We start from the raw sequence: 12,232 nt of genomic DNA, 5'->3' as shown, positions 1-12,232 counted from the left end.
TTCTCTGAGTGAAGCTAGCTCTCCCTGTGAAATCTGCAGCTGCAACACATTATGAGTCAAACTGCACACAAACAGTTTGTGTGCTGATGTTTGTTGATGTGATAGAAACGTTTAGTATGAAGGAAGTAGAAGTCAAAAGTTATCTGAAAAATAAATACTCAAGTAAAGCACAGATATGCAGAAGTACAGTGAGGAGTATGAATACTTTGATACTTCCCTGCTCTGTCTGCAGCTATTCCAGTTTAACAAAGCTAGCTAGCTTTAGCTCATAGCTCTGCACACACTCGTCCAAATGTGGAGGTCCTTCACAAACCAGAGGGTGGAGAATACATCCATCTTTGCAGTGTGTAGCTAACACTCAGGTAAACGTTTCACCTGTTCTGATGAGTAATGTGCTTGTGTGAACCGCTTGTCTCTGATTGGCTCGTGCGGCGAGCGCACTGACCTTCGTGTCCCATCTTGACGGTGTATTCTGGGGAGTTGTTGTAGATGAGGACGGCCGTGGCGTTGTACGCAGCTGCCTTCAAGATCTTCTCCTTAAAGGTGCAGTTACCTCTCTGCATCAGCGCCACCCAGTGGACGCTGCGGGGCGGGACCAGGAAGTGAGTGTTTGGGTCGCATCCCTGCCGGTCGACCACTGAGGAGAGGAAACCAAAGTCAGTTTAATGAAGTGTAACTAAAACGACTCAGAGGTGAGCTGCTCAACATTTGATCAATAACTCGTCTTTAATCGAGTGAATTTTCCCAGATCAAACAATGATGATCAATAAAAACACAGACTTCAGATTAATCAATACATAAACAATAATAACAATAACAGCTGACCAGACTTTACACACATCGACAGACAAGAAGATGACATTTTGTAACACTTATACTACCTCATTGATTTTAACAGAACCAAGGAGATGTGCAGCAGCTGTACCGTGAACTCAGCTCAGGTTTCACTTACAGATGCTCCAACATGCTTTTCTCTGTGTTATTGTCTTTATTGTAGAACGGCTGCATTCAGCTGCTGCTGCGGTTTGAGCTGGAAAAACACTGAACTCAGTTATTTTACTTTGTTACACGTCTGATTGATCACAGTTATAGTGACATGAAGCTGGGCGCACAGGTCTGTGTGTGTGTGTGAGTCTGTGTGTGTGTTAGAGCTCCATCCAGCAGCTGCAGTGTCCTTGGACCATCTGACTGTAATCTGACACTTTGGAGCAGAGACTCTCCGACCTTCAGCAGCCAGAAAACCTCTGCAGTGTCTCATACACACACACGCACAATCCACTTCATCAGCTGCTTCCTAGTGTTCATGGGAGCAGCTGATGGAGTGGATGGTGTGTGTATTTGTAGTTTTTGTTGACAGTGGATGTTGGTGTGTGTGTGTGTGTGTGTGTGTGTGTGTGTGTCGCTGAATTTGGCTGATTACTCTGACGGCAAAGAAAACCACAAATCAGCTTCTCTTAAACTCACAACTTTTTCTGAAACAAAGAGATGATCAGAGTAACTTCCAGGATCCTCCATCAGTGGGTTAGGCCAGACATCCACCTTTTCTCTTTTTCTCCTGAACAGCTTTGATGCGTTGCTCATACCGAGGCTCTGAGCTACCTTTAGATTTGGCCTCTTTTCCTGTGTTCAGCTGAATGAGGGTGTTTTTAATTGCTTCCTGTCAGTGTGGACAAGCAGCACCTGAAAACTCCTCACCGGACTTCAAGCCCACACGGCCTTCAGAGGAAGCTGTTGTACTTCTGATATCTGCATTTTGGTGGTGACAGGTGGGGGTAGGGACATACACTGTAGGGCTGGGCCATATCATACCATTCACGGTAATTCCAGTATAATGTTAGGCAATGATAAGAAAATGAAATATCGCGATAGAATATGGGTAAAACGCGCATGCGCAGCGCCTTTGTTTTCATACGCACATGGCAGAAAAAGCATGGCGGCGACGGAGAATGAGAAGGGTGAAAGCGGATCGTTGAGTGAAACGGATGAACCAGAATTTGTTTGTAAAAATGCTGCAACTTCAGTGGTGCGTTACTGGTTTGGCTTTTGTCCATCAGATACACACCCAAACACAGTTTTTGGTAGAGCATGCAAGCGGGCCGTCGTTATTACCGAACCGATTTTATGTGGTACACGGCGCTCAAAAATTTGTCAAAAATGTTTCAGTACGACTTTGCTAAGCTACGAAGCCGCACCACTCGATGGATTGTCGGAGCATTATGGCTACCGTAGGCGGGAGCCTCGCGGAGTGATACGTACTGTGATTCAATACAATATCACCGTACTGTGTGTGTATAACCTCTTTTTAACTTGTGTGGATATTATACATGGTTATGCTCAGGATATGTCGGACAAATTCCACTGGAAATGCCTTTTGGTTCAACTGTCAGTGAGGAATTTGCACTGTTACATTTTTATATAACTTTAATGCACATAAAAAACAGCTGCTTGTTTAAGTAAAAATAAATGGATGGGGGTTTTTGCACTAATAAAGTTGTGGAGTTGATATATAAATTTTCAAATATATATCATGATAAATACTTTTAGCCATATCGCCCTGCCCTAATACACTGGCAGGTAACTAAACAGGTACACCTTCACACCCAGCTCTGTCTGCGCCACTTCAGACCAGTACAGCATCCACATTACACCACATTACTCCTTCTGTCAATCTCCTGTTTCCCTGTAGTGACCGAACTCCTTGAGCCAGGAACCCCTGCCAAACTCAGAGTCTGCCCTCCACCTTTGTGGCTGAGAACCAAGTGCACTTACAGTCCGCCTTAAGAAGCTGAATGTTAGCCTTCTTTATCCAAACGTGTGCCTGGGATCATCGTCCTATTGGAACACCCAACTGTGTCCAAGCTTCAACCGTGTAGCTGTTGATGAGAATATTGAGGTGTTCCTCCTGTACCTGAACCACTGACAGCCCAGACCATGAAGCTACCACCACCATGCCTCACAGTCGTACAGAGTCTTTACGCTTGAAATCCTCACCTTTACTCCTGCTCCCGTCTGACCATCAAACTTTTCTCCAGAAGCCGTTTGGCTTGTCCATGTGCGCAGCAGGAAATCTGAGTCGACCTTGAAGGTGCCGATTTGGGAGCGGGCACGTCTCTGTGTCAGTCCATGGAGATGAAAAACTAGCTCCACTGTGGGCAGTGATCCTGGTGTTCCAGCAGTTTCCAGTTCATGTCAGGTTTGAGCCTGGGTGGTTCCTGAACATCATGACCAGTTTACTGACTCTGCAGTTCTCCTTCTTACATCTTCAGTGAGTTCCTTGAACTTTCCCATCAGTCAGTCCAATGACTGCTGCATAGACAAACTACCAGCTGTGATCATCAATGATCACTAATGAGAAGTTAACAGATGTTGTCAAGTTTAAAAGTCACGCTGGAACTTTCAGCACCACCTATTAAATATTTAAGTAAGTGTAGATTTATATTTGAGCCTGTGTGGATGAAAGATAGTCCAAAATGTGTGCTGTACAATTATTCCACCCTGGAGGCAGAACACCCACAGACTCATGTCCACAATGAATGGATGAACTTCTGATGACAGCCAGCTACAAAACACAGCTTGTGTTCGATCAGCTGGTCCTCCCATTCGGTCAAAGAACCTGATTTAAATCATATTTTTAGTTTGTCTGTGAAGGTTCTCATTCATCCAGGTCATCGTAGTCAAAGGAGTTTGCAAAGAGAAGTCCAGACGCTTTTCTTTGCAAACTCCTTTGACCATATTTTTAGTTGAATCTATAAAAAATAACAGAGAGCTCAGAGATGATCTGGACCTTCAGCCAATCGTCTACTGTTCACTGAAGCCTCATCAGAAATGTCTCAGTGATGGACGGCTGTCAGGAAGACGTTCTTCATGAAGGGAAACGGGAAGATGACAAGAACTGGACTGAAGATCAGAGGAACAGGTCTGCTGGACAGATGGATCCACATCATGGTCAGTGTGTACGAGGAGGTCAGGAGGCGGTCCGACTGTCTGCAGCCACCTGTGAGGCACGGTGGAGGTCATGGTTTCAGCTGCAGGTCAGTCAGTGGTGTTGGTGATCTTTGATAAACTCATGAATTATGAAAAGTGCCATGAACAGTATCGGTCATGGATGGGCCTCCCCAGAGCCTGGAGCTCAGTATCACTGAAGCAGTGTGGGGTCATCCTGACAGAGGACACAACAAGGCAGAAACATCCAAAGAAGAGCTTTGAATGTCCTTGAAGAACCTGGAGAACTGTTCCTGAAGAACCTGCTCAGAGAGCTGAAGGATGAAGCTGCTCACACCAAATATTCACTTTCAAACTCGTTACAAAAGTACATTCAGTTTTTGCCTCATTTACTGTGTGTCCATCTATATTCCTACAAAACATAACCAAATGAGGGCTGACTCTGACTAGAAGTATGTGGACACTTCCACTCAGTCAGCATTCATTTTACTGACACTACAGGTGACAGGTGTGTGTGCTCAGATACCTCCGTGATGCGGTGCAGGTGCGACGATCACACCCCTGGTGTCGACCTTGGGGGAGTTCTGTCCATACTTCCCGTCATCGCTGCTAATCACATGGATGGCGTTTCCTCGCCCGTCCAGCACCGTCGCATTCACTGTAGCGCTCACCGACTCCTCCACCACCATGTTTGTGTCAGAGCGCCCTGCTGACACAGAGCGAGCCTGCACCGGGACCAGGACCAGGACCAGGACCTGGACCAGGACCGGCGGGAGGGGGAGACGGGTCCGCATCCTCACAGCGTCTCCTGGTCACATCCAAACTGTGAGAAAGAGAAACAAAGTTTATGAGCCTGACAGCAGCAACGGCTCGGGAGCTTCCTCTGCTTTAGGAAACAGGAAGTTCTCGGCACTGTGGATTTATCATTTATCACCGTGAACGAGACGGGGGCTCTCACCTGTCACTGAGAGTCTGTCCTCCAGATGTTGGTCTCTTTGTTTACATTAATCCTCCGGATGCCGTTTCCTGGTTGGCTCTCCAGAGGATGATCTGTTATTCCTCTTTTGTCCTCCAGATGATCCTTTGTCTCCAGATGTGATCTCGTGTCCGTTAATCCCTGGGTTCAGGCTGGAAGGTGCAGCTCAGACATCTGGAAGGTCGGAGCATCAGCAGCAGGCCAACATCTGGTGTTTGCGTCCCGGAGCCTCGCGCTGGTTGGAGCCCGGATGGTAGCTCGGAGGTCGGGGGAGAATAGCTCGTTTTCAGCGGACTGCAGCCGCCTGCGGTTCCGTTAACAGTGACTGAGCCTCCGCTGTCTGCCGCCAGGTGCAGGCAGACACACCGGCGGGCTCCCGCTGACCGCGCTCCCCCGGAGGTTCGGTGAAATGCTCGTGAGAGGATTTGGCTCGTGCTCGGTGTTTTTTCCGGTTTGCCGCCGGTGAAAGCTGCGCGCTGCGGAGGATTGAGCCCCGTCTCCGTCTCTCCGATCAGCGGGAACTGCGCAGGCGCACACTGAGGGGCCCGGGCTTCATGTTTTGTAGCTGAGATTTGGATCAGCTGTCGCGATACCTGCAGAGAGGCGGAGCTAATAGTAACAACGACGACGATCGCTTATTGATCACCGACAGGTTGTGGATGTCAGCTGTAACAATGCAACGTGAATGAGCAGCAGCAGGCGGTCAGCACCGCCCCCTGCTGGACACCGTCAGTACATGCAGGTGGGCTCAGTCTATCAGGTAACACTGACAGACAGCAGCTCACAGGTATGTGTGAGGCTTCGGGTAAATCAGACAGGTGGCGCTGCGGGTGCCCTGCACAGGAGCAGACCTGCTGAAGCTTCATGAGTGTCTGTGATGGGGTCAGTCATCCTGAAATATCTCACTCCTGTATAAACTCTTACCTGTGCAGGTAAATGCAGTACATGAGGTTGTTTTAGTGACCTGAGAGCCACTGATTCCTTTCAGAGCAGCTAAAGTCCAGTTTGCTCTTTTGCAGGTGACCTTTGACCCTTCTCAGGTTTTATTTTGTGCAGTTTTCTTCTTGCTCTGAATTTTTTTTATTTTGTTCAAGCTCCTGCTTTATGATTCCTTCCAGATGTTCCTGCTGTGCTCTCCAGGGCACGCAGAGGCCATCTGAGCCTGAGCTCGGGTGGAGCGTCGGACATGAACAACGCCCTAAACTTCTGCATCAGCCGCAGACGCAAACGGGAAGTCTGCTTATCAGCTGCTAACCGCTCGGGAAGATGGTGGAAGTTTCCCACTCGTTAGCTTCTGAGGACTGAAGCAGAGCTGCACGTCTGAGCGTGACGTCCGTGTGAGGCCAGGTGACAGCAGTGCAGGTAAGCCTCATCATGTTTTACAGGTTTTGTTGTTTATTCAGTTTTGTTTTTTATTTTCAGTTTTCAGAGTTTCCGTGTTTCTGTTTTTTAAATGCTTTTTTCTTTTCGCAGTAAATCAGAATACTTTATTAATCCCGAAGGAAATTATGGTGGAAAAATGGAAAATGCTTCAGAGTAGAAATGCAGCTCGCCCCGCTGAGCTCTGATTGGTCTCTGATTGGGTGTGGGTTGTGGAGTGGATGGCGGGGAGGTAATAGGAAGCAGGTACGTCAAGGCTTCTATACTTCTGAGGACATGACAGTTTTCAAAAGTCTACAAACAAAACCAGCTAGCCTGAAGTGAGAAGAGGAAGACACACACGGGTCCTCACAGAGGCACAAATACCAGACACACACACACACACACACACACTTGGATTGCATCACCAGGGGAGGGGACAGCACAGCAGCTCTGAGATCAGACAGAACGCCTCAGACCACAGATGGGACAACTGCTGACAGTATTACTACCAATACTACCAGTACCGCTGATACTGGGAGAGAGTACTGTCAGTACTAGTCTGAGGTGAGCTGAAAAACATCTGCTGCAGCTGTGACTCGGTGAAGAAGAAGAAGAAGAAGAAGAAGAATGAGGGGGCTCACTGGGACTCTCCTGGTCTTCGTCTGCCTGCTGGCGTTCGTCTGTAGCGTCTCTCCTCCTCTTCCTCACCCCACAGATGAATGTCCTTTTATGGCCATCCGTAAGTCTTCTTCTCTTCTTCCTGTGAGCGCGTAGGCAGGCTGACAGTTTTTACTGGCAGCTTTCTGAACCTGAGGGCATTTAAACAGAGTGAGGATGCACAGTGTTTACAGAGGGAAGCAGTGCCTCCTCCTCAGGGTCAATCATTTACTGACACTTTAGACAACAGAGAAAAAACATGTACAAACTTAAAAGTCTGAAAATACTTTGTGTGCATTTGAAGACGCTTTTATAAAATTCACATGTTTAATCAAACCTCTCAAATTAAACTGAAGGTCATCAGACGCGGAGAGACACCTGCTGTGTTTATCAAATGACCTTCAGTTAGGACCGGCTGTATATGTGTGTAATGCCAATCTTTATTACAAGAAGGCGCCACAAGTCGATGTAAACTGTATTTAAATAATCACTTTTTACAGACACAAGCTGTGCCCCAATTCCGAGGCCACATCCTTCTGAGGAACACCGGCCTTCACGGTCTACGTGGGCCGGGCCCTCCGAAGACCGATAGCGCTGAAAGTGAGCGGCTGTGAAATGGAACGGTCTAGGTTTGCGTCACCGCCATCTCGGTGGAGTTTAATAAACTCGGCCGTCTGCTCCTTGCTATCTAAAATATAACAGGACAGTGGCGTAAACTCTCGACCGTCTCACACTTCTGTTTAATCAGTTTTCTGTTTGACGTTTATTCAGCTGTGTGAAAACTATAACTCTAATCTCAGCCAAACCGATTTACTCAGGAACAAATAAAACACTGAAAAAAGCCAAACAATAACATTTTTAAGTTATCTAAGTGACTTATATATCATGTTTATCCTGAGTAGCCAAAGACCGCGGGGGTCTGAAAACGATGTGCCCTATCGAGCTGGTGACGTCTCACAAAACGTCGGAGCACTTTTGCAAATATGTGATGTCTTGATAAACCGACCTCGGCTCCTTGTTTTATCTCCTCCTGATGAGATGGGGCAGAAAACCTCTCTGGTATGTTCTGTTCTCTTCTAATCAGACAAATAAGGCCATGACTCTGAAAACGGTATTTCTTATAACTCAGCAGTATAATGCATCATAAAACAATATCATTCATTCACAATAAATCAGCAGTCTAATCTAATACAAATCAGTTTAATAAATCTAATAGTTATCACCTCTTCAGGAAAATAAAGCAAACTAAAACTACATAATAATTTCACAATCAGTAATCAGGGGTATAACATGGCATAAGATAATATAATAATCTCACAGAAGCTGTCCTGAACTTTGTTCGTGGTCACACCCCTCTGGTTTCTCTGTGACGATGGGTCGTCTGCACTGCTGACACAAGGCATCAGCGACCCCCCCCCCCCCCCCCCCCCCAGCCCCCTCTGTGCAAACGGATCCAGTTCCCTTTGACTGAAGCTTTGTGGAAACCTTTATGGAAAATGAATGTGCATGCAAAGTACCAACACAGTTCACTCATAACTTTGTGTGTCTTTGTACACTGTACTAACAAAATCCCACAGCTCACCATTTGGGATGTAAAAGGTTAGAGTTCATCCAAAGTAAAGTGGGTCTTTAACAGACAGGTGAGGTACAGAGGTCTGCAGAGAGAAGGGAGTTCCAGCTGAACAGAAGCACAGAGCACTCTGTTAGCTGTCCAGTTTTATCTCAAAGGAAACAGGAAGTACAGCTAACAGGACTCGACAAGCTCCAAAAAGACTTTTTAAAAGAAGTCTTGTCACTCGGCAGCCATTTGGAATGAACTTGGGCAGTATGCCACTGTTCAGTTATGATGGTTCTCGCAGGAGGGACATGACTTTTCTGTGTAACATTGTTAAATCTTTGAGCACAAACAGAGAAAATCTGATACTGGTGCATTGGAGCCACGCTGGGCGAAGTTCCCGTAGATGATTCAGGTTGATCAGGAAGTTTCCTGAAGTATGAAAAACAACTCAGCAAGTTGGACGCACTCAGGGACCCAACACAGGAAGTTTAGCTTTTAGCCACAACTGACTCATACCAACCTTTGATACAGCTTAAAGATAAATATCAGTCAGTCCTGCTTGTTTGCTGAGCAGTACAAAAGAAATGTCTCTCCTCTGTTGGAGACATTTGTAAGTCTGACAACTTTACTGGCATTTATCAAACTGTAGGAGGAACACAAGGGTGTTGGAGGTGATCAGTGTCCACACCACAGATATTCTGAGGACAGGCCAGGATACCACAGCGGTCTAAATGTCTTCACATGTGATTGAATCTCACTGATTCGTTCCACTGTGAGCTTTGTCAGCTTTTATTTTAACAGTCTGGAAGAACAGTTCAGCATCAAACTGCATTTCCATGTCCAGTGGAGGAAATCTGTGTTGGTCTTTAGTAAACATCTGCTTTAACAGTTTTATTTTCTTTTTCACTTGATAAAAAATGAAAACTAAAACTCACTTTCCAGGAATTAAAAATGCACCTGCAGTTCCCCCTGTTGTCCAGCCGTGGCTACAGTAGTGAGTCAGTCCCCAGAGAATCCCATGTTAAAACTTTACAGCAGAAATACCTGTACGGGGGAGGGGCCAGTGTCCTGCAGGTTTCAGATGTATCCTTGATCCATCACAGCTGATTCAAATGTTGACCTCCTCAACACGTCTTGAAGTTCTCCAGAGGCCTGGTAATGACCTAATCATATGATTCTGGTCTGTTGACCCAGGGTGAGATCTGAAACCTGCAGGACACCGGCCCTCGAGGTTGGAGTTCCCCACTCCTGCTCTAAAGCCTAACCTGTCACTGACATCAGACAGGTGTTTTTTTTTTAATATCTGTAACTCAATTGAAAGAATTCCAACTGTTCCTGAAAGCAGCGACTCTTCACTTTTTCAGTAATGTTGGAGTCATTACGGTACATCAGGCAGCCCTGTAAAGACAGAGGTTGGCTGAGAGAAGAGAGAGTGAGTGAGTGTGATGGCGCTGTAGACATTTTTTCAGTCATCTGGATTCTTGAGTTCTTTTTACCATCTTTTTAAAATTTTTTGTTTTTGTTGTTTTCTGTGTTATTTGCCAAGATTTGGATGTTGCGACTTGCAACACATGCGCAGAGTTGCTGCTTTCAGGAACAGTTGGAATTTTGTCAGTTGAGCCAGTGGTTAAATGGTTAAAGTTTGACCTAAAAGTCTGACCTAAAACTGATGGGAGTGCCCGCGCTCCCATCAGTTTTAGCGGGTTAAGGGGAGACCTGTTATGCTCTGATGTGTGTCATGTCCCTGCAGGTCTGCGGACCTTCCGGCTCAGGCCTACCTGTAATGGGACAACTCTGAAGGAAAAGCAGCTGAAGGAGATCCAGGCTCCAGCCACCAACCTGTACCTGCCCATCCTCTACCTGCTCGCCTTTGTGGTCGGTCTGCCCTCCAACTTGCTGGCTCTCTGGGTTCTGGTGTTCCGGACCAAACAGTTGCCGTCCACCACGCTGCTTATCAATCTGACAGTGGCCGACTGCCTGCTACTGATGGCGTTGCCATTTCGGATCGTCTACCACTTCAGGGGGAACAACTGGGAGCTCGGCGAGCCCTTCTGCCGCTTTGTCATGGCGATCTTTTACGGCAACATGTACGGCTCCATGTGGTGTCTGGCTTTTGTGGCCCTGGACCGATACATCGCTTTGGTCCACCCATTTCGCGCCAGGACTCTGCGCAGCCAGCAGATGTCTCTGTGTATGTCAGTGGTGGTGTGGACAGTGGTTCTGGTTGCCATGCTGCCGCTGCTGCTGTCACGGCAGACCTATGAAGTCAGCACGCTGCAGATCACCACTTGCCACGATGCGCTTCCAGAGGATGAGCATGAGAACTACTTCTTGCCGTATTTCGCCACCCTGTTCGCCACCTGCTTCCTGCTACCCTTAGCCATCGTCCTGTACTGCCACAGCACTGTGCTGCGCACCTTGCTGGCTGAGGGAAAATTCTACGGTCACGCCATCCGGGTGACGGTACTGGTGCTGCTGGTCTTCATTGTGTTTCTGTTGCCGAGCAACATCCTCCTCCTCCTCACCTATGCTGACAGCTCACTGGATGGAGATGGAGAGGACCTCTACATGCCCTACATGGTGAGCTTGGCGGTGAGCACCTTCAACAGCTGCATCGACCCGTTCATTTTCTACTACGTGTCCACGGAGTTCAGGCAAAAGGCCAAGAGCACTCTGTGCTGCCACTGTGATTCTGAGGATAAAACATACTCTCTGGTCAAGAATGTGTCATCTTTATCGTCAGGCCCAAGGTCAAAGGTCACCCTGCTGTCCATGTCCAGTCGACAGAGGCCACCTGAGATGCCATGCAGCTCCCAGGAGAACAGAGTAACGGACACCTGACTGCAGACTGTCACGCAAATGTCTTCAAATTGTTGGACTGCTCCTTTAAATGGGGAGCTACAGTATATTGATCTCTTATTGGCTCTGGTCACGTCAGCTGATGTCACATGTTAATGATTTGTTTTTTCACTAGGACCAATTCTGTTTACATTATACATGCTTCCCTTAGGCAGTATCATTAGAAGACATAGCATACATTTTCACTAGTGATGCGCGAATCATGAACGAATCGTTCAATACTCGAGAATCACTTTACTGACTCATGAATCATGATTCACAAGCCCAACTGACTCACTGACTCATCCCTGTTGCTGTTAGCAGCAATATATCTAGCTTATAATTAAAATTGTGGAGAAAAACACAACATCCAGTATCTTAACAAAAACATTTCTGCTCTGAACTGGAAGAAAAAATCCTGAGTAGAATTCAATTCAATTCAATTCAATTTTATTTATATAGCGCCAAATCACAACAGAAGTCGCCTCAAGGTGCTTTATATTGTACAGGAGATCGCACAATAATACATACAGAGAAAAACCCAACAATCATATGACCCCCTATGAGCAAGCACTTTGGCGACAGTGGGAAGGAAAAACTCCCTTTTAACAGGAAGAAACCTCCAGCAGAACCAGGCTCAGGGAGGGGCCCCCATCTGCCGCGACCAGGTGGGGGTGAGGGGAGGAGACAGGACAAAGACACGCTGTGGAAGAGAGCCAGAGATAATAACCAAAATCTAACTAATAAAACTAATAAAGACTAATAATTAAATGGAGAGAGGTGTATAAACACATAGTGACTGAAGAAGAAACACTACACCTATTGCAGCATAACTAAGGCAGGATTCAGGGTCACCTGATCCAGAGCCATCTGCTGCAACCGGTTGGGGTGAGAGAAGG

At 46.8% G+C, this 12,232-nt stretch overlaps 2 protein-coding genes across 4 annotated transcripts in view; one reads left to right on the top strand and one right to left on the bottom strand.

Moving 5' to 3' along the window:
- Positions 1-5,448, bottom strand: part of rnf130 (ring finger protein 130) — a 33,760-nt gene extending 28,312 nt beyond the window's left edge. The window contains exons 1-3 of the mRNA XM_003458659.5: positions 4,901-5,448; positions 4,469-4,765; positions 446-637 (exon numbers count right to left, since the gene is read on the bottom strand). Coding sequence (XP_003458707.2) covers positions 446-637; positions 4,469-4,736 — 460 coding nt within the window. The 5' untranslated portion in view covers positions 4,737-4,765; positions 4,901-5,448. The remainder of the gene's footprint in view (positions 1-445; positions 638-4,468; positions 4,766-4,900) is intronic.
- Positions 5,449-5,540: 92 nt separating this feature from the next.
- Positions 5,541-11,365, top strand: si:ch211-132p1.2 (proteinase-activated receptor 4). Of its 3 annotated transcripts, none has more exons than XM_025898586.1 (4): positions 5,541-5,678; positions 6,037-6,280; positions 6,392-7,019; positions 10,246-11,365. In XM_025898586.1, exons 3-4 carry the CDS (start codon positions 6,908-6,910, stop codon positions 11,334-11,336), a joined length of 1,203 nt encoding a protein of 400 aa, XP_025754371.1. In that variant the 5' UTR covers positions 5,541-5,678; positions 6,037-6,280; positions 6,392-6,907; the 3' UTR covers positions 11,337-11,365. The 3 variants fall into 3 exon arrangements, with proteins under 3 accessions (XP_025754371.1, XP_019202414.1, XP_003458715.1); XM_019346869.2 differs by having other exon boundaries at positions 5,640-5,800; XM_003458667.5 differs by having other exon boundaries at positions 5,640-5,937.
- Positions 11,366-12,232: the final 867 nt, after the last annotated feature.

Source organism: Oreochromis niloticus, linkage group LG2 (assembly GCF_001858045.2).
Source record: "Oreochromis niloticus isolate F11D_XX linkage group LG2, O_niloticus_UMD_NMBU, whole genome shotgun sequence".
NCBI lineage: Eukaryota > Metazoa > Chordata > Actinopteri > Cichliformes > Cichlidae > Oreochromis > Oreochromis niloticus.
This window is presented reverse-complemented; position numbering and strand designations above follow the sequence as displayed.

Bases quoted from the DNA above. Each gene is read 5' to 3' on its own strand.
- si:ch211-132p1.2 (XM_025898586.1), top strand. From the start codon at position 6,908: ATGAGGGGGCTCACTGGGACTCTCCTGGTCTTCGTCTGCCTGCTGGCG. The intron at 7,020-10,245 runs GTAAGTCTTCTT...ATGTCCCTGCAG, and splicing joins ATGTCCTTTTATGGCCATCC to GTCTGCGGACCTTCCGGCTC.